This window comes from Podarcis tiliguerta (assembly GCF_965153285.1).
Source record: "Podarcis tiliguerta genome assembly, chromosome: W".
Taxonomy (NCBI): domain Eukaryota; kingdom Metazoa; phylum Chordata; class Lepidosauria; order Squamata; family Lacertidae; genus Podarcis; species Podarcis tiliguerta.
The window spans coordinates 16,715,763-16,738,219 of NC_139552.1; the positions used below are offsets into that span (position 1 = coordinate 16,715,763).

General features: G+C 44.5%; 1 protein-coding gene across 3 annotated transcripts in view; it reads left to right on the forward strand.

Moving 5' to 3' along the window:
- Positions 1-22,457, forward strand: part of LOC310668850 (four and a half LIM domains protein 1-like) — a 217,032-nt gene that overhangs the window by 189,999 nt on the left and 4,576 nt on the right. For 2 of the 3 annotated variants that reach the window (XM_083422203.1, XM_083422204.1), the window contains exons 2-4: positions 13,805-13,986; positions 16,099-16,273; positions 21,788-21,957. In XM_083422203.1, the coding sequence (XP_083278329.1) occupies positions 13,831-13,986; positions 16,099-16,273; positions 21,788-21,957 (501 nt within the window). In that variant the 5' untranslated portion in view covers positions 13,805-13,830. Of the gene's footprint in view, positions 1-3,881; positions 3,958-13,804; positions 13,987-16,098; positions 16,274-21,787; positions 21,958-22,457 lie in introns of those variants that run through there. The other variant, XM_083422202.1, reaches the window with a different exon arrangement.

The following is a 22,457-nucleotide window of genomic DNA, read 5'->3' on the forward strand; positions in this document are numbered from 1 at the left end:
GAGTTTGACATCCAACAAATATCTGGGTAATTGAAGTCCCCCATTACTACTATCTCCCTTCCTTTTGCATGCTTGGCCATCTGTTCCAGGAAGGCATCATCTATGTCCTCCGTTTGGCTTGGGGATCTATAGTAAACTCCCACAATGAGGTCTCTGTTATTCTTCTCTCCCTTAATTTTGATCCAAATGCTCTCACTTTGGCTTTGAGGTTCTAAATCTTGGATCTCTTCACAGCTATACACATCCCTGACATATAACGCCACTCCTCCTCCTTTCTTGTCTGGTCTGTTTCTCTGAAATAGATTGTATCCCTCCATTTTTACATTCCAATCGTGGGACTTATCCCACCAGGTTTCAGTGATGCCTATTATGTCATATTTAGTTTGCTGTACCAAGAGCTCAAGCTCATCTTGTTTATTTCCCATGCTTTGCGCATTAGTGTACAGACATTGAAGTCCATTAATCATTCCCCCGTGTCTCTTATTTAAGGATTTTTTCCTCCCACCACTAGGTCTGCTTGCTGTTTGTTCCATTTGGTCTATGACAATTGGATGATCATCTTCATCAGTTGATAGACTCCTACCTTCAGGAGCACTGCCTGCTTTTTAAGAGAGAAACAAACTTTGCTGTAGGTTGCTGCCACCTGTAACTAGAATTAACACGGTGTCTCTCTACAAAATTAAACATGGGGTTACTGGTTGTTTACTGCGGAATCTGCCATGTCACTTGTCCCATGTCTCTGATACAGAAAATATGGTATGTAGATCCGTTGTTCAATATGTGTGTTATATTTCCTAATATATGTGTGTTTTATTTCCTAATTTGTTAAAAAAACTACAGGCAGCCCTGTTTAGGGAAGCTTTTAATGTTTGATGGACTATTGCATTCTAATATTTTGTTGGGCGGGGTAGAAATAATTATTTATAGATAGATAGATGATAGATAGATAGATGATAGATAGATAGATAGATAGATAGATAGATAGATAGATAGATAGATAGTATGCATGGCTGACAAAGCCCGGCAGGGTAAAACAAGGTATTATTCCGGGAATCCTTGTCTTAAGTTCTTTCATCTGGTACCTGCATACAATAACTTTACTTTGCAAAGCCATATGTGGAACATTACAAAGAACAAGTTCATTTTCTGCAAGTACCGCTTCCTAAAGTTGTTGCGTCTGACACCTGTATTCATAAATACATACGTGAAACACAAAAAAGCTTCTATTTGGACATTACGTAAGTATATAAGAACTGATCTATTTGTATTTCCTGTTCAAAATGTTGGTCTTTAATTGCTTCTGCTTAATTTGATAATGTGAAAAGAGTTATGTTTATATGATGTATAAAGAATTATCATAGTTAAACACAGCCAGGAACTGATATACACCCAAATAAATTTGCTTTATATCCCATTGGGCAGATGGCCTTCTTGGTAGTGGCGCCCGCCCTGTGGAACTCCCTCCCGTTAGATGTCAAAGGAATAAACAACTACCTGACATTAGAAGACATCTGAAGGCAGCCCTCTTTAGGGAAGTTTTGAATGACTGATGTTTTAATGTATTTCTAACCTTCCGTTGGAAGCCGTCCATTATGGCTGGGAAATAATGAATTATTATTATTATTATTATTATTATTATTATTATTATTATTATTATTTAGTTCAGAACAAGAGTCCTGTTCCCTCCTGCGATTTCCAGCAGATGGTGCTCAGAAACATTACTGCCTCCAGCCCTGCATTTTGTTATTTGTGCATCCAGACTAAACCAATTCTGGGCTTCGGCCTTTGAACGTTTCCTTCGGAGCACTTCGTTGAACTCGCGCAAAATAAGTTGCTCTCCATCAAGGTGAAAGCTCCATTTGCCCAAACCGTGGCTATGCATGGTGAGTAAGCGTTGTGTTTTCTGAAGCGTTTCCTCAACCTAAGCGCTCTGGCCATAAAAATGAAGGACGGATGGAAGGTGGCATTCTCATATTTCCTCCTGTCACTCAACGCTGCTTAAAAAGGGCCTGGGCATGGATGAACTATTAGTCACAATCACCAAATAGAGAAATTCGGCTGCAGTCAACAGCAAGCAAAGAAAGGCATTGAAACCTCACTTCTGTATAATGTTTCATACTGAATCGGCATATAAATTCCTTAACGGGGAGGCAGCCCAGCGAAAGGGCCAAGAGCAGGCTTCCTCAGCCTCGACCCTTCAAATGTTTTTGGCCTGTTTTTGAAGGACCAGCTGCGCAGCCTGGGGGTCATTTTGGACCCATGCGGGCACAGGTCCATTTTGTGTCCAGAGCAGCTCCATCTGGGATGCAAGTGGAGACCCACCCACTGTTTGGCCAGAGTGGTCAGGCTCCAACCTCAACCCGTTCACCGCCATCCATCCTCCAACTGTCCCAAATGGTCCTTTCCATAGAGGCCATAATACATGGTCCTTAGTTCTCAATCCATATACTGTACATAACTTCTGATCCTATGGGTAACATAATATTAACCTTTTTTTGCTTCTTCTTCTACTTCAGGCTTCCTCAGCCTCGGCCCTCCAGATGTTTTTTGGCCTACAAATCCCATGATCCCTAACTAGCAGGACCAGTGGTCAGGGATGATGGGAATTGAAGTCTCAAAACATTTGGAGGGCTGAGGTTGAGGAAACCTGTTCTACTTTATCAGCAGTTTCCCATCTTAGCCTAATCTCTTGTCTTGTTTCCTCTCTTCTCTCCTTTTTGGCTTTGCGCGTTCATTTATCCCTGATTTTGCTGCTGTGCCTGTGCCTGGGTATAAGCTACTTCGAAAGGAAGCAGGGCACATTTGGGATACCAGCTGTAATGATAATTTGCAGCACCTAAAATTTGCAAACGCCTCTGATATTGAGAAACAAGGAAGCAAGTTGAATGCCTTGGGACACAGTTTCAAGTATTAAGATTGCAAAGAGGTATAGTTTATATAGTTAGTTTATATAGTTTATACAGTTAGTTCATGGGTAGGCACACTAAGTCCCGGGGGCGGAATCCGGCCCAGTCGCCTTCTCAATCTGGCCTGCGGACAGTCCGGGAATCAGCGTGTTTTGACATGAGTAGAATGTGTGCTTTTATTTAAAATGCATCTCTGGGTGATTTGTGGGGCCTGCCTGGTGTTTTGACATTAGTAGAATGTGTGCCCTTTTATTGAAAATGCATCTCTGGGTTATTTGTGGGGCATAGGAGTTCGTTCCTTATTTTTTTCTGGCCCCCCGCAAGGTCTGAGGAACAGTGGAGTGGTCCCCAGCTGAAAAAGTTTGCTGACCCCTGAGTTAGTTTACATAGGTTACATTTGTTGGAAGCAGGACTCTCAGAAAGAGTCCCATTCTGTGAATAAAACAGTATTTAAACAGCATTCAAAATGCTCTACAAAAGAAATCAAACAACAAATGTTTCATTTCCCAATATAACACAACCGCCTACGGGCACTCGCATTAGCTCAGCAGCGAAGTTGCCTGAACCATAATAATAATAATAATAATAATAATAATAATAATAATAATAATAATTTATCATTTCTGCCCCGTCCATCTGGCTGACTCTCCCCAGCCGCTCCAAGCTGCATCCAACAAAAAATTAAAAAGACAGCTGTTCAAAACTTCCCGAAATTATGCACCCCCACCGAGAGGGCTCAGATTCCTACAGGGGCTACTCAGTGTTTTGGACGTTTTCGGAGACTGAAGTAGCGCGGCAGGTATTTATATCCTGTTGGTGGTGCCCTATTCTTCTCCCCTGAGATCACCTAAAATGGTAAGATGTTTTCTGTGGTATGAGGGCCACCAGTCTGGGGCAAAGGGGTGTGGACATCTCCTGGTGGCCCCCGCCCCCATATTAATAGCCTCCCTGAACTCTCAAACTGAGACATGCTCTTTATCAGCTGAGCTCCTAAAGTAGGGCTGGTTGGGAATTGGTCCTCGCTGAAGGATGGCTTATCACAGGCACGCAGGTAACCCTCCTCTGCGCCCCAAATATATATATGACTTTCATTGCCTTTTGTGCTTTGGGCAAGAGTTCAGGCTGGCTTGCTTGCTCTTTCAACAGGATTTTGCTGTGCTGGAAATTCTTCATTTGAGCTGGAGGGGCTTTCCAGCAAATAAGGGGACCCTCTGTGCGATGATATTCCTTCCAGGGAAGGTAGGAGTGGGCAGTAGGGCAGTTCAAAAAAACCTCTTTTTTGAAAATGCCTGCTCCAAAGGTCTTATCTTGCTACACTAGGGATTATATAACTGTATCTGAAATTTCATGCATATCAGTTAATATCATGACCCTCCTCCATGAAAATAGCTGTTTACTTGGCCGTTTTCCTATGCCGTGGAGGCTGAAATTTCAATTCAGCGGAGCAGGGTCAAGATATTAACTGATATACATGAAATTTTACAGATAGCTGTATAATCCCTAGTGTAGTAAGATAAGACCTTTGGAGCAGGCATTTTTTTTTAAAAAAAAGTTTTTTATGAACTGCGCTAGTAGGCAGAGGTTCTGCTTCTTCCAGTATACTGGCATTAGTTCGCCTGTCTTCCCAAGTGAAGTGTCAAATTTTCCAGAGACCCCGTTAACAGAATCTTTCGAGGAGTTGGAGGTGGCGTTGATAAGTAAGTATAAGAGCTGGTAAAGGGCAATTAAGCAGGCCTATCACTAACTTCAAATGCAGCTCATGGACTGGGCTCTAAACAACTGCCAGATCCTTTTTGCAGGAGACAGGACAGAGAGAAGCTTCTGGGACAGCCTTGTCCCTGCTTAGACTCTCCACTAAACTCCTTAGCCGTCATTCTTTTAAATTTTGTTGTCGTTTAGTCGTGTCCGACTCTTTGTAACCCCATGGACCAGAGCACGCCAGGCACTCCTGTCTTCCACTGCCTCCCGCAGTTTGGTCAAACTCATGTTCGTAGCTTCGAGAACACTGTCCCACCATCTCGTCCTCTGTCGTTCCCTTCTTCTTGTGCCCTCCATCTTTCCCAACATCAGGGTTTTTCCCAGGGAGTCTTCTCTTCTCATGAGGTGGCCAAAGTATTGGAGCCTCAGCTTCACGATCTGTCCTTCCAGTGAGCACGCAGGGCTGATTTCCTTCAGAATGGATACCTTTGATCTTCTTTCAGTCCGTGGGACTCTCAAGAGTCTCCTCCAGCACCATAATTCAAAAGCACCAATTCTTCGGCAATCAGCCTTCTTTATGGTCCAGCTCTCACTTCCATACATCACTACTGGGAAAACCATGGCTTTAACTATACGGACCTTTGTTGGCAAGGTGATGTCTCTGCTTTTTAAGATGCTGTCTAGGTTTTGCATTGCTTTTCTCCCAAGAAGCAGGTGTCTCTTAATTTTGTGACTGCTGTCACCATCTGCAGTGACCATTTATATCATTTAGGTGCAGACAAATTAAACTGCTTTACTAAAACCCAAAGAGTGAAGTTTTGGATAGACCATTTGGGTCCAGGCGCTCTTGGGACAATCTTGCAGTACTAGGGATATTAGATCAGGGGGATTTGAGTTTAAGCGAAGCCACAAGTTAAATGTCCTGAGTAAGATTCGTAATTCTACTGAAGGGAGATTGGCCTCTAGGTGCAATGATGTGTTTGGGACACAGGACATATAAAATCAACCCCTTTGCCAGTTTCCTCCATTCCAAAGCTATTTTGCCCTTGGAAAAAGGACTCTTTCCCCTGCCACCTCTCCAAGTGTGAAGACACGTATACACACCTCCTACCCCAGGAAATGCCCAGAGGTGACAATTGCAGGGCTCATTGTTTGCCAAGGGAAGCGAAATCTCATCACCAGACTTGCTTCAGGCTCCAGACATGCAAAGGAAGTTTTATTGTACTTTTGGGTGGTGGGTACGTAAGACCTATTTGTCTGTGCTAATCTTGTGTAACCCTCCCCTTTCTGACGGTTTTAGTGGTGTAGCATTGACATATAGATGATGTTGTGCAAACTGTATTCTGGGATACTGTGGGAAAGTTTTAAAAGTCAATGTCGTCCCAATGCTCGGGGTTCTTACTGCTGTTTGAACCTGTTGCACAACAATAAAGGATCAAAGTCTAACGACCGCTGTTTTGCTCCAAATTACTTGGCTGGAATTTCCTTCTTTTACTGACCGCATGGACCCACGGGGGACTCGCACCCCAACGAGCTGGGCTGTTGAGTAGTCTCTCAACCCAGAATTTTCTTTAACACGTGCTTGGGTGGGCTCACAGCTTGGCCCCTTGTCTCTGTCTTCTATAAGCACTTTGGTGGTGCTCATTCACCCTAGCTGTGCTCCTGTGCTGTAGGACTGGCGTTTGCAGTTCATGCTTCAATCCCACTTTGCCTGCTGATGGACGGATGGAGGCTGCAGAAATGGTTTCGCGTCCTTCCAGAGACATTTGACACACACCCCCCGCAAGCTATTTGCTTACCAGTTGCCCGCCCTCCCATTTGTTGAATGTGTTCTGCAAACCGTTGCCACAAAGCAAAATACTTGGTATATAGCCAGATCAAATTCCGGGTAATCGAGTGAAAGGGCAAGCAACTCAGGAAACAATGGGGTCATGGGCCTATATTTAGATTGGAGGGAGGGTGGGTGGGAGAGAACATTGCAGAAACAAGTTAGCCATGAACACATTGGTTTTACTTGGCTGTCCCGGACCTTAGAAAGGGGTGCTCTGCGTAGCCCCCCGCTTGCTTACTTCTCTTGTTCTGAGCTTGCAGGCCTGACCATGTAGCTGTGAGAGCTTCAGACAGGAATGGCAGTCTGGCAGCCCCTGCTCCAGATCTGCTCTCTGTCTGGATCTAACGCTGTTTGAAATAAATTAAAAATTTAAAAAATTGTCCAGCAGCGCCTTAGAGACCAACTCAGTTTGTTCTGGGTCTAAGCTTTTGTGTGCAGGTGCCCTTCTTCAGATACATGGAAACCAAAGTCTGTATAAGAACTAGTATGAAAAAAGAGGTCTCCCAGCATTCTCCCAGGCCCATATAAGAACAGCGTAAACAGTTGTGCCTGATGAGCGTTTACTGTTCCCAACCCTAATCCTGCGGTAAGCCATCTAACTAGGTTTTAATTTGATCCTGACTTGTTTTCAGGAGGTAATTTCATTATTGTTTGATTTTATACCAATGTTACATATTTGATGTTAGCCGCCCTGAGCCCGGTTTCGTCCGAGGAGGGCGGGATACAAATCAAAGTTTATTATTTTTTTATTATTATTACCAGGCCGTGATATATAGTGGGAGGGTGGGGCGGTGGTTTTCTACGCAGGGTAGTAGAACTCAATGGGTATTATGCAGATGACCAAAATTAGCCGAAATTAAAAAAAAAAAAATGTCCAGTAGCACCTTAGAGAACAACTCAGTTTGTTCTGAGTCTAAGCTTCGTATGCAGGCCCCCTTCTTCAGATACATGGAAGCAGAAGTCACTAGACCCTTACATATACTAGGAGGGTGGAGTGGGGTATTTCTCAGAATGGTAGTAGGAGACGGGTGATTTTATGGTTCCAGAACTGAAACCTTCCTCTGCTTGTCCAGGATTACAGACCTGCGCCTCCATGATTGACACCTTCTTAATCCCTGTATTTAATGATAATAACACTTGGCTGTCATGCGCAGGCAGACTTCTTCAGATACACTGAACCAGAAGTCCCCAGACCCTGATATTTAGTGGAAGGAAAAGTCACCAGACCCTGATATATAGAGGGAGGGTAGGGTTTTTCTCCGAAGGGTAGTAGGACTCAATGGGTTTGGTCAACCTGTGGGCGACTGTGAATGACTGCAATTAGTCCTACAGGAAAAAGCAAGGGATAGTATGCAGATGATTAGCACATGTATTGAGACAGGAATCCAATATCTCTATTCAGACCAGGTCTCTCCATCGTTTTCAGTTGAGTAATAATTTGCAATTCAGCCACTTCTCCTTCAAGTCTACTTCTGAAATTCTTTTGTCATAAGATAGCTGCTTGGAGATCCTGTATTGAATGTCTTCGGAGACGGAAGCTTTCTCCTCCTGGCTTCTCTGTCTTGTGATTCCCGATGTCGGATTGATGCCCATTTATCCTCTGGTGCTGGGTTTGGCCTGTTGGTCCAATGTACAGAGCCAAAGGGCACTGCTGGCATTTGATGGCATACACCAGGCATGGCCCACGTCCGTCTCAGGGGCCTAATCTGGCCCACAAGTCAGTTTAATTTGGCTCCTGTGGAAATTTATTTCCTAAAAATCCTAAAAAAACTCAACAACTTTGGTCGGCCCTTTGATCACAGCCCTTCACTTCATCAAATCTGGCCCTCTTTGAAAAAAGTTTGGACACCACTGGCTACACCATGGGTAGGCAAACAAAGGCCCAGGGGCCAGATCCAGTCCAATCGCCTTCTCAGTCCGGACTGCGAATGGTCCAGGAATCAGCGTGCTTTGACATGAGTAGAATGTGTCCTTTTATTTAAAATGCATCTCTGGGTTATTTGTGGGGCATAGGAATTCGTTAATTCCCCCCCCCCAAAAAAACCACTAGTCCGGCCCCCCACAAGGTCTGAGGGACAGTGGACCGGCCCCCTGCGGAAAAAAAAATGCTGACCCCTGTCCATATACAGTGTTTGAAGATGAGCCATGAAATAGGCCTGAGATGATGATGATGATGATGATGATGATGATGATGATGATGATAATTTATTTATACTCCGCCCATCTGGCTGGGTTTCCCCAGCCACTCAGGGCGGCTTCCAACAAAAGATTAAAATACAATAGTCCATCAAACATTAAAAGCTTCCCTAAACATTAAAAGCCTTCAGATGTCTTCTAAAAGTCTGGTAGTTGTTTTTCTCTTTGACATCTGGTGGGAGGGCGTTCCACGGGGTGGGCGCCACTACCGAGAAAGCCCTCTGCCTGGTTCCCTGTAACTTGGCTTCTTGCAGTGAGGGAACCACCAGAAAGCCCTTGGCGCTGAACCTCAGTGTCCGGGTAGAACAATGGATAGAGATGCTCCTTCAGGTATGGGATGTTTGGTGTTGTTGGGTCCAGCAATGGTGCAATCCAGGCATGTGTGGGCAGCAAAGTTGGCACCTGGGTTTATTGTAGGCTCTGGTACCCGTGTCCATGTTAAGTCTGTATGATTTTGGGTGAGGAGTTGTTTAAGATTGGGCGGCTGACAGTAGGCGAGGAAAGGTCTTCCTCCCAGAGCTTGGGAAAGGGAACTGTCGCCGTCTAGGAGAGGTTGCAAATCTCTGATGAGGCATTGAACTATTTTAACTTGGGAGCTGGATGTGATCGCTAGTAGCGTTCTGTTGTTTTCTCTTTGGGGTGTTTTCTCGCAGCATGCTCTCTCTGGGGATCAGTTTGGCCTTGTAGATCTGTCATTGAACTTTGAGTTCCAAAACCCCTGAATCTAGGATCTGATGTTGCTTGAAAGAAGATCAACGTCCTTTTTAGAACCCAAAACTCCATGGTGGCTCTCGCTGGTGGAAGCATTAGCATTAAAACCTCTTAGCAAGAGAGGAAATTGGCTGACATACAGAGAATTATTAATAGAGGTGGAGAAAGGGTTGAAGCTAAAAGAATATGAGGAACTAAAGACTACATTGCAAAGTTGGTTACATCATAGACAATTAAACCAACAGTTTAAGGAAGACAATAAGAAAGGTCTCAGCTACACAGTGTCAAACTTACCAAAAGAGATAATTGAGAGTGATACAAAATTACTTTTAAAAAATGTATCATCTCCTGTTATATGGGGAAATGCTGGATGAAATGGTAAAGTCAGCACAAATAAAGTGGGCTCAGGATTTAGGTCACAATATACAACTTGAAGACTGAGAAAAGATGTGGAAGGTGAATTTAAAATTTACAGACTGTATTTTATTGAAAGAGAATTATATTAAAATGATGTATAGATGGTATATTACGCCAGAGAAAGTGGCAAAAAAGTATAAAAAGGGGTCCAAAACCTGTTGGAAATTTAAAGAAAAATATGGTACATTTTATCATATGTGGTGGGAATGCAAAAGGGTTAGAAATTATTGGGAAATGATATATAATGAATTGAAAAAAAATCTTTAAAAAGACTTTTGTTAAGAAACCAGAAGCATTCCTCCTAGGAATTTTAGATCAAGATTTAGAAAAAAATGGAAATTGGAAATGATTTATGTCTGCAACAACAGCAGCAAGAATTATATTAGCACAAGCTTGGAAGACAGAAGAAATACCAACGAAAGAATAATGGCAAGGGAAACTTATGGAATATGCAGAACTGGCAAAATTAACAGATAAATTACATGAAAAGGATAACCAAGACTTTAAAAGAGAATGAGAACCATTTACGGAATATATGAAGAGACAACATAAAGAATTGGACTCACTGGCAGGGTTTGAATAAACCAACACAATTGTGTATAACCAAAAGCAAGACTATATGCATTGGGGAAATTTTGGGAAACAACACGCAGGGTGAGTAATATGGAAATAAAACAAAATGGGAGTATGAGGGAAGTCCAGGTGAGGAGGGGGGGAAATATGGAAAATTGTTAGAGAAATATTGTTAGAGGATGTATACATGAAAACACCAATAAAAAATATTTTTGAAAAAGAAAAACTAATAAAAAAATATTTTAAGAAAGAAAGAAAGACGATCAATGCCCAGAGCAATTTTAGCCAAGAATGTGAACTGTTGGGAAAACCCTGGGAGTTTGTCTGTCTCCTGTGTCCTGTCTCTTGATGGATGAGGTGGCGGCTGGCCTGATGAATGGGAGACAGGTCAAGGTTAACATAGCTGGAATGGAAGCAATGTGTTCCTTAGTGGACTAGGAAGCAAAACAGGCCGTCCCGCTCTGCAAAGAGCTGCTGGGACTCACATCATGTTATAAAAAACCCACACCGCTCCTTTTTCCTGTATGGGGTACCCAAGAGCACAGCATCTAGAGACCTTAAGTGGGTTCCCTATCGCAGGGGTGGCCAACTCCCAAGAGACTGTGATCTACTCACAGAGTTAAAAACTGGCAGTGATCTACCCCCTTTTTGGGAGGAGGAAAGCCTGTTTTTGGGGGGGTTCAGGTCTAAGTGGGAGACCTTTCTTTAGGGAGGAAAGTTGTTTTTTTGAGGATGGAGAAAATAATAGAGGCCGCCCAGAGAATATTGAGAAGCACAGCAGCTAGGCTATTGGCTATTATGTGTGACCTCCCATTCTAAAAAGACCATAAAATCAAAGAACATCCAATTGCCGTATTTTTCCGTGTATAACACGCTCCCGTGTATAAGATGCCCCGTGTATAAGATTTTGGGGGACTCAAATTTAAGAAAACAGGGCCCCTTTTTAAACATTTTTTAAAGTAAAAAACCCCCTAGTCTTATACATGGAAAAGTACAGCACCTAGGCAATGGATTCTTTGGATACTGAACAACCAGGACTTCTTAGAAAGAGACGGAAAAGTCAACGGACAAACAAAACTGTTTGGTTTACAAGGCCACACAGAGCTGGCCCTGGAACAGCATAGTTTGGATATTTCAAGCCCTTGTTTGGGAGAAGAGAAGGCTTGACTTGATTCCGACAACCTCCCAGGCCCCGTGCTAGATCTCAAACACCGTCTTTCAGAACGTGAGGTTTCAAAGATATTTTTTCTGTGTCCAAGAGGTCCTCCTGGCTGTTGTTTTTTTTAAACGTTGGTTTCCTGTTCTCTGCTGTGATGGTCTCCTTGTCGAGAATCACCCAGTTAGGTGTTTATTGATCCATGTAACGTTGGGAAATGTCAATCACTTCTCCTACCTGGGCAGTTCTCTTTCCACAAGGGCCGATGTTGATGCCGAAATCCAGCACTGCCTGAACTCTGCGAGTGCAGCTTTCTCCCGATTGAAGGGCAGAGTGTTTGAGGACCGGGACATTTGCAGAAAAACCCAAATTTGCTATGGTACTACCAACCTGACTGTCTGCTTGTGAAACACAGACCACTTATCAATGCTGCCTCCAACTCCTTGAAAAATTCCATCAACGGGGTCTCCGAAAAATTTGGGAAGACACAGGCAAACTGTACTGGAAGAAGCAAAAATTGCCAGTGTCGAAGTGACGATTCTTCAACATCAACGTCTTGAATTCTGACAAGACAAAAGTATTCTGTTGGGGGGACAGGGTGTGAGGGACTCCCTGGTCCTGAATGGGGCAACTGTGCCCCTGAAGGACCAGCTGCACAGCCTGGGGGTCATTTTGGACCCATGGGGGCACAGGTCCATTCTGTGTCCAGGGCAGCTCCATCTGGGACACAGGATGAGACCCCACCTGCCCAGAGCAGTGCATGCTCTGGTTATCTCCCGCTTGGACTACTGCAATGCGCTCTACGTGGGGCTACCTTGGAAGGTGACCTGGAAACTTAAACTAATCCAAAATGTGTTGGAAAAACGCTCTGGGGGAAATGGCACCCCCCCCCCGACCTCTGAGCGTCTCCCAGTAGGCACGTCTCTGGAATGGCATGTCCCTTCATCTCCATAGTGCCTCTCTGTGACACTTTTCATCTGAAAAGTGCACACAAGTCTTCTAGCATCACACAGCAAGAAGAAAGAAACATCCGTAGATCTAAACTACATTTTATTTAGATTCTATACAGACAATCCATAATCACGTCTGTGTTCTCCAAGCTCTGGCAGAACTGCAAAAGTGAAAGTACAGTTACAATAACATGCTCAGACGGAAGAGATAAGACAGTCTTCCGTTATCACACTCTTCTCAGACATCTCATGTGATTTATATTAATCACACCAGCAGCATCGGCTGCATAAAAATTCTAACATAATGCAGCAGCCAGGCTGGTGACTGGGACCCCCGAGATGACATCCACTGGGCCCAATTCATAGCATATAATTTTTTTTTACCTTCCTGTAATAAAAAAAAAAGGGGGGGGGAGGATTTTAGTCTTCCCAAAAGGAAACCTTCCTCCGCGGGTCAACGTGAAGAGGATGTCAGCAAGGTTGAAAATTTTTCTGTAAAATAAAGGATTTGACCGGGACCACATAACACCGGTCCTGAAAGACCTACATTGGCTCCCTCCCAGGACGTTTCCAAGCACAATTCAAAGTGTTGCTGCTGACCTTGAAAGCCCTAAACAGCCCAGTAGACCTGAAGGAGCATCTCCACCCGGAGCATCTCCACCCGAGGGCCGTCTGGTGGTTCCCTCCCTGTGAGAAGCGAGGTTACAGGGAACCAGGCAGAGGGCCTTCTCGGTAGTGGCGCCCACCCTGTGGAACGCCCTCCTGTCATATGTCAAAGAGATAAACAACTATCTGATGTTTAGAAGACATCTGAAGGCAGCCCTCTTTAGGAAAGTTTTGAATGACTGATTTACTGATATTTTAATGTATTTTTAACCTTCTGTTGGAAGCTGCCCAGAGTGGTTGGGGAAACCCAGCCAGATGGGTCGGGTATAAGTAATAAATTATTATTAATTATTATTATTATTATTATTATTGGCTGACCTTTGCTTCCTGTTACACATTATGATAAGATCTGGACAACTAAAGGTGGACCCATGTGTGGGAATGAGTTTTATTCTTAGGCAGGCATAGGCAACCTTTGGCCCTCCAGATGTTTTGGCCTACAACTCCCATGATCCCTAGCTAACAGGACCAGTAGTCAGGGATGATGGGAATTGTAGTCCAAAACATCTGGAGGGCCAAAGGTTGCTTATGCTTGTCCCACACCATGTTCCGAGCTGCAGGTGCTTTTCCCATTTGCCGTGCACCGACCATGTGCTTCACTGTCTCCCTCCCTGCCTCCTTTGCCCTAAATAATAACAACTTCTTCTTCTTCTTCTTCTTCTTCTTCTTATTATTATTATTATTATTATTATTATTACAGGGCCTACCAGCTACACGGTGGGCACCATGTCGGAGCGCTTTGATTGCCACTATTGCCGGGACAACCTGCACGGGAAGAAGTATGTGCAGAAGGAAGGGCGCCACTGCTGCCTCAAATGCTTCGAGAAGTTCTGCGCAAACACCTGCACCGAGTGCAAGAAACCCATCGGGGCCAATTCCAAGGTGGTTATTTTAATAGCTTGCTTGTTTGCTTAATGCAAGCATAGGCAAACTTGGCCCTCCAGAAGTTTTGGGACTACAATTCCCATCATCCCACCACTGGTCCTGTTAGCTAGGGATCATGGGAGTTGTAGTCCTGTAGCACCCTGCTTGTGGTTAACGCTTAGCTGGAATGAAATATTCAACGCAGCAATAGAGAAATTAAAATAATAATTTATTTGTCAGACAAATAAATGATAGGCACAGTGGTATATGGTTACCAAAAGCTCTGCACACTCCAGCCCTGGTGGCCAGCACTTATATTTCCTCAGCCCAGCCCCCTTACTCCTCCTTTGGCTGCCTCTGTCCAATCAGCCTGGTTGAAATTCCTATTGGCTGTGTGCTAGAACAAATCTTAAAAGATACACCCATTTCCTATTACCTTTTATGGGAGACAAAGAGCTATATTTCCTTCTATCCATAAATGGCAGACAAGTAGTCATATATCTTGCATTTGCCTCGACAAGGCACCTTAATTACCAGATCACCTTTTGCCCTTTTTGCCCTATTGCTCTATTGCCCCTTCACTCCATAACAGATGGCTAAAACAGATGGCTCATGGTAACAGAGATTTTGGGTTCACCTTCTCACACACCATCAATGAAATAAGAATCTAACATAAGAATCTAACATTTCTTACTTTCTAAATCCTTACATTAAAGCCAATATATTTCATACATAACATAGATAGATTTTTAGCAGAAAAGGCCTTTGCAGAGTAAAAGAAACTCAGAAAGAGAAAAACCTCTTCATTTTACACCCCCCTTTCCCAGCCAGCTGCTTTTCCCATTAGCTCTTGCCCTTTAACCTTAGGAAAATGTGGCTGATGGGAAGCACATGGTAAACTATTTACCAACTCTCAGTTAGTGTTTTTGCAGCTTGATTGTATTCTTGATTGTATGACCTTTGCTCCCAGCTTTTGCTCCTTTTACAACTTCGAGGTACTGCTATAAATCAATGAGGGGCCCTGTTCAAGAGGATAAACAACTGCAAAAGTACTCAGCCAGCTGGTTTCTTCCTGGCATGAAACATACAAGCATTTTGCAAATATATTGTTAAGCTTATTTTAAGATACAGGCCTTGATCAACTGCCTCAGTCCCAAAGCATCTGGAGGGCCAAGGTTGCCTATGCCTGGCTTAATGGATATTTCTATCCCACACTTCCCCCCCCCCCCTAAAGTGTGGGGCTGTTTAGGGAGGCGGGAGAGGACCCGCTGTTTAATACAGGCATAGGCAAACTCAGCCCTCCAGATGTTTTGGGAGTACAACGCCCATCATCCCAAGCTAACAGGACCAGCAGTCAGGGATGATGGGCATTCTAGTCCCCAAGCAGCACACATGAAAAACTGTAAACAAATCCTTATTTCCTGATGAATAGCCTTTGGATTCTGGACACATGGTCAGCAGACCCTGTGCACCTTCCACCGGACATTCAATGGAATGGCTTTCACCCCACCATCAACCTAACATAGAATGAATCTATGCAATAAATACATTTTCTGGACACTACTATAAAAAGACAGGATGGCCACATAGACACATATTGTTTTTATATATTTCTTCCTAACTTGCGCTAGCAAGTCCCTTTGCTGAGCAGAGTGCATTCCCCTTTTGAATGCACAGCGGCTGACTTGAGGCAAGCTTCTCACACAGGCAGGGATGATCTACCGGTAGATCTGTGGCCGATCCTGGTAGATCGCCAAATCCTTATTGTGTACAAAAAATTACTGGGGTAGGGGAGAGCTACAAAAAACTCTATGCAATCCTCCCCCCAACACACTCTTGCCTTTAAATGGGAAACAGTGAAAATCATCGGGTGGAGGGGAAATGTGTAGAGAAATTGGAATGGAAGCTCAATAAGCTAAGGCTGTGAGAGAGAGAGAGAGAGAGAGAGAGAGAGAGAGAGAGAGAGAGAGAGATATGATTGATTAGATAGATAGATAGATAGATAGATAGACAGACAGATACATCAGGACCAGGGAGTCCCCCCCCCCCACCTGCCCCCCCACAACCGGACTTCTGTCTTGTCAGGATTCAACCTCAGTTCTGCTGCCTTCTCCTCCTCCCTCCCTCCAGGAACTGCATTTCAAGAACCGCTACTGGCACGAGAACTGCTTCCACTGCTTTAAGTGCTCTGTGTCTCTGGTCAATGAGCCCTTCATGCTGAAGGAGCACAACAAAGTGTGGTGCAACAAGTGCACTATGGATCAGGCCCCCCACTGCAAGGGCTGCCAGAAGCCCATCGTGGCAGGTAGGACTCCTCTCGGCTGCCTTGCGCCCCTTTGCTTCTTGCCCCCCTCGATCATGGAGCATTGCCCTGGGACGGCCAGCAGGCTTACGGAACATTTCTCTTACCAAGATACTTACATAACATGAATTCATTTTTAACTTTGCGCACAAAACCAGGGCTGTCTTGAGTATGAGCACTGCTGGGATGCAAAGACCCACCCAGCGACCTAATAATAATAATAATAATAATAATAATAATAATAATAATAATTTATTATTTCTACCCCGCCCATCTGGCTGATTTCCCCCAGCCACCCTGGGTGGCTCCCAATCAAGTGTAAAAAACACAATACAGCATTAAACATTAAAAACTTCCCCAAACAGGGCTGCCTTCAGATGTCTTTTAAAAATAGGATAGCTGCTACTTTCCTTGACATCTGATGGGAGGGTGTTTCACAGGGTGGGCGCCAATACCGAGAAGCCCTCTGCCTGGTTCCCTGTAACCTCACTTCTCGCAATGAGGGAACCACCAGAAGTCCTTCATGGTGGAGACACTCCTTCAGGTATACAGGACTGAGGCCGTTTAGGGCTTTAAAGGTCAGCTCCAACACTTTGATTTGTGCTCAGAAACGTCCTGGGAGCCAATGCAGATCTCTCAGGACCGGTGTTATGTGGTCCTGGCAGCCACTCCCAGTCCCCAGTGTAGATGCCGCATTCTGGATTAGTTGTAGTTTCCGGGTCACCTTCAAAGGTAGCCCCACGTAGAACGCATTGCAGTAGTCCAAGCGGGAGATAACCTGCGCATGCACCACTCTGATGAGGCAGTCCACAGGCAGGACGCGCCGGAGAAGGCCCTGTGCCTCCGGTAGCATTACCCACCTCGACCCACTACTCCAAATGGGCAGCCAGAGAGGGAGGAAAAATTCCAGGAGCCCCGCCACATAGCTCCGGGCTGCGGAGCCTGGCGCGCATGTGGCTTTTCCATGGTTCCATCCTGCCTGGCGGTCTGCAGCCAGGGCGCGCGGCCGTGGAGGCCACCTGGCACGCTTGGCTTTGCCTGGGCGGGAACGCGGGAAGGAGTTGGTCCTGAGATCAGTCGTGTTGAAATTGGGGGGCGCCAGGCGGGTGTTTGCACCCCAGCGGCGCATATTCAAAAGCATGAGCATGACCAATGGGATGGGAGGGCCACAGGTTCCTCGTCTTCATTCTGTTTTGTGGCTTGACCCTGTCATTGATGTCCGTGCCACGCAGGGCTTTTTTTTTCCAGCTGGAACTTGCCAGAACTCAATCCCAGGTGGGTTCTGGCACCTTTCCATTGCCATTCTTAGAAGAGAATGAGGGAAGGGTTCGTGTCACCTCTTTTTCTAGAAAAATGGCACTGGTGCTGAAATCATGGTCTGTTTTTACATAGGTACATTACAGGGTGGGTGAAAATCAGTGATTTTTATTTTTTAAAAAACAAACAAACACGGATTTTTAAAAATTTAAATCGGATTTTTTTTATTTAAATCAGATTTTTTTAAAAAAATCAGATTTTTAAAATAAAACGCTTTTGGAGGAAAAATCTTTCTAAATATAGTTTTCTATTTAAGTAACACTATAGTCTAGAGGCTGTTCTTCAGGAAATAAGGATTTGTTTTCAGTTTTTCATGTGTGCTAAAACTCAGTCTTTTTAAAAAAATATTTTTAACCACATCAGTTAACCAACATGGATACATATGCTATCATGATATTGTTTTAGTTAAATAAATTGTTACGAAGGAAATGATTATCTCCTTCCATTCAAGTACAGCAGAAAAGTTATCCAAATAGAAACAGTTAACTTATTAAACCTCACCATCATTTCAACATTATCTGTCAATGTATTTCTAAGAGTAGAGCCAAATCAGTCATTTTTTATATAACAGTGAAAACTACTCTGGAAATTTATGATTCCAAAAATGAAACCTTCCTCTGGTTGTCAATATGAAGATGATGCCAGCAAGGTTGAACCTTTCTGCAAAAATCATTTAAATCAAGTCTTACTGACTAGTGATTTAAATTGATTTGATTTAAATCCTATCCATCCTGGTACATTAGGTAAAAGAGAACTGTGAAGCCCTTGCCTGGCTTCAGGAACCAGACAGACGCTTGGCATGCTGTCTCAATCACTCAAATGCAGACAGGAGCAGATACCTCAAGGCTAGCTTATTTTTCTTCATTGTCCAACAAGGACACTGCTGAGCTAGATAGGCCCAATGGTCTGACTTGGAAGAAGGCAGTTTCCTAGGTCCCTATATGAGCTTGCCTTATACTGAGTTAGACCACTGGTCATGTTGGCCAGCATGGTTTGACTGATGGCGGTACGCCAAGGTCTCAGCAGGAAGCACCCGCTCACTACCCAATGTGATAAAAATCAATGAATTTTTTAAAAAAATAAAAATCATTTTTTTTATTTAAATCAGATTTTTTTTATTGCAATCAGAATTTTTTGATTTAAAATGCTTTGGGAGGAAAAATCTTTCCAAAGCTTTTAAATAATAATAATTATTATTGGGTTTATAAACAGGAATGATGTTCTACAAATAAGTCGACCCAGTTTTCTCCTGTCTGTTGTCTATCACAAAAATAGCATAGATTCAAGTAGGTAGCCGTGTTGGTCTGATGCAGTCGAAATATATAAAAAAATATATAAATTGTCCAGTAGCACCTTAGAGACCAACTAAGTTTATAATAATAATAATAATAATAATAATAATAATAATAATAATAATAATAATTTATTATTTGTACCCTGCCCATCTGGCCGGGTTTCCCCAGCCACTCTGGGCGGCTTCCATAGAAACCAAAAATACACTAAAATATCACGCATTAAAAACTTCCCTGAACAGTGCTGCCTTAAGATGCCTTCTGAATGTCAGGTAGTTGTTTATCGCTTTGACATCTGATGGGAGGGCGTTCCACAGGGCGGGCACCACTACCGAGAAGGCCCTCTGCCTGGTTCCCTGTAGCTTTGCTTCTCGCAATGAGGGAACCGCCAGAAGGCCCTCGGCGCTAGATCTCAGCGTCCGGGCAGAACAATGGGGGTGGAGACGCTCCTTCAGGTATACTGGGACGAGGCCGTTTAGGGCTTTAAAGGTGAACACCAGCACTTTGAATTGTGCTCGGAAACGTACTGGGAGCCAATATAGGTCTTTCAAGACGGGTGTTATGTGGTCTCGGCGGCCGCCCCCAGTCACCAGTCTAGCTGCCGCATTCTGGATTAGTTGTAGTTTCCGAGTCACCTTCAAAGGTAGCCCCATGTAGAGCGCATTGCAGTAGTCCAAGCGGGAGATAACTAGAGCATGCACCACTCTGGCGAGACAGTCCGCAGGCAGGTAGGGTCTCAGCCTGCGTACCAGATGGAGCTGGTAAACAGCTGCCCTGGATACAGAATTGACCTGCACCTCCATGGACAGCTGTGAGTCCAAAATGACTCCCAGGCTGCGCACCTGGTCCTTCAGGGGCACAGTTACCCTATTCAGGACCAGGGAGTCCTCCACACCAGCCCGCCCCCTGTCCCCCAAAAACAGTACTTCCATATTGTCAGGATTCAACTTCAATCCATTAGCCCCCATCCATCCCCCAACCGCCTCCAGGCACTCACACAGGACCTTCACCGCCTTCACTGGTTCTGATTTGAAAGAGAGGTAGAGCTGGGTATCATCTGCATATTGATGGACCCCCAGCCCCAGCCCCCTGATGATCTCTCCCAGTGGCTGCATGTAGATGTTAAAAAGCAGAGGACAGAACCATGAGGCACCCCACAAGTGAGGGCCCTGGGGTCTGAACACTCATCCCCCATCACAACTTTCTGGACAAAAGTTAGTTTAGCCCTTCGCACATGCGCAGCTGGGGTGCAAAAACCCGCCTAGCGCCCCCAAAATTTAGTTAATTTTGCACGCACGACAAGTGCCACCGTAGAGTCGGAGAAGCGCCACCATTGCGAATGACAAGCACCACAGCTTTGGTAAACGAGCACACAAAATCAAAAGTCCTTGAGTGAAACAGTAGATCCACATTTTGGGAATACCTAGGTATAGATGTCTTTTGTTTTTCTAGCTCTGGCATAGGCAAACTCGGCTCTCCGGATGTTTGGGGACTACAACTCCCATCATCCCTGTCCACTGATCCTGTTAGCTAGGGATGATGGGAGTTGTAGTCCCCAAATAGCTGGAGGACCGAGTTTGCCGACACCTGTTCTAGCTTTATTAAAAATTATCGTACTTCCCCGTTTATAGGACTAGGTTCCCCCCCTAAAAAATAATGTCAAAAATGAGACGGCGTCTTATACACGGATCCATCTCACCCCCCTCGTTTTCTTCAATCTGAGTCCCCCCAAATAGAGGGCATCTTATGCATGGGGCCGTCTTATAGACGGGGAAAAACAGTATTTATTATTTCATAACAGGTAGATAGTTAAGAGCTGAGGCAGCTCTTAACAAAGCCAGATGGCAAGAACCATATAATCAAAACCAGAAATCAGGTAGCTATTGTGGAAATAGGTATTCTTCATTGTCTGTTGGAATAGAGTTTTCGGCGGGTATTTAAAAGTGGAAACAGAGAGTTCCCTCTGAATCTGGTAGCAGAATATTCTGCAATAATGGTTTGTTTCCTTTTCATTGTCAAATGAACATTCAGGCATCATTGCTTGCAGAAAGCAGAGTTGCGAACTGTTGCTTCTGATTCACATGGGATTTATGACCTGGAGGAGCACACAAGCATTTTTCCAACCCCACCCCACTATATTCAGTGTAATATAGTCCAAGAGATTTATTATTATTATTATTAATTTTCATCATTATTTCATTTCATTCTTATGCAGAATCTGCAGTGTCAGTTATGACATTGATAAAATCCCCATTTCCTCTTTCATTCTTTTTCTGTGACTTTCCTCCGCCACAACACGAGAGTCTTTCATATATTTTGAACTTGTCATTGTATGTGTGTGTGTGTCAAGCTTTTTTGAGGGAGGAGGAAAGCCCCGTTAAAAAGGGGGGGGGGTTAAAGTCACTCAAAAAAAGATTGCTATGGATCAAAACAGCAGCACAGAGAAAACTCCGTCTTCCCTTCCAGAGATCATACAACAACAGAGGGCGGGGTGAGAGGGCATGGCAGGAGTCAGTTTCAGCAATGAGCCAGACATCAACCACTATCTACCAAAACCTCACGGGGATCTACCAGTAGATCACAATCGACCTGTTGGACATCCCTGCCCTATCCCTATCCCTATCCCTATCTCCTATCCCTAACCCCTATTCCTATCTGTAACTCCTATCTATAACCCCTATCCTTATCCCCTAGTGTCTTGTGTTTTTAATATTCAATTGGGAGCTGCCCAGAGTGACTGGGGAAACCCAGCCAGATGGGCGGGGTATAAGTAATAAATTATTATTATTATTATTATTATTATTATTATAGCTGTCAGCTTGCCTTTCTTGAATCACAATTTTCTCAGCGTTATGAATTGCATCAATCTGGCAGCGAGCACCACCTCCTTCCCTCCCTCTCTTTGCAGGCGACCAGAATGTGGAATACAAGAAGACTGCCTGGCACAAGGAGTGCTTCACCTGCAGCCAGTGCAGGCAGGTGATTGGCACCGCCAGCTTCTTCCCCAAGGATGATGAGATTTATTGCACCTCCTGCCATGAGCAGAAATTTGCCAAGACCTGCATAAAGTGTAAGCAGGTAAGTTGGGCCGACCCACCCCCCCTCGCTTACCTGGATCCCATTCGGATCCTGGCTTTCCTCCAAAGGGCTTGGAGCTGTGTTCATTATCAGAGTTTCCTCCGCTGGTTCAGAAGGAGGAAGATGTGCCCACTCTCCTTTCGGCTCTCCTATCGGCCCACTCTCCTTTCGGCCCACTCTCCTATCTTGGTGCAGTTCTTGAACGGAGGATATATGGTGGAGATAAGGTCAGGGTCAAGGGACCCCTGGATGGTTCAGTCCAGTCCAAGGCGGCGATGGGGTTGCGGCGCTCATGGGGTTAGGGATGTTGGGATACTGCCAGGGAGACAAAGGCCATCATGCCTCCACGTCGTCTCAGGACGATCCATCAATCTCCCGCAAATACAGTATCAGTCAATTAGCGACACGAGCCTCGGAAATAGCTGTCCACATCTCAGGACTCATGCACGCCCTTTTCGCAGAGTTCGCACAACGAAAGATGCACTCAGGAGAGCAGCATA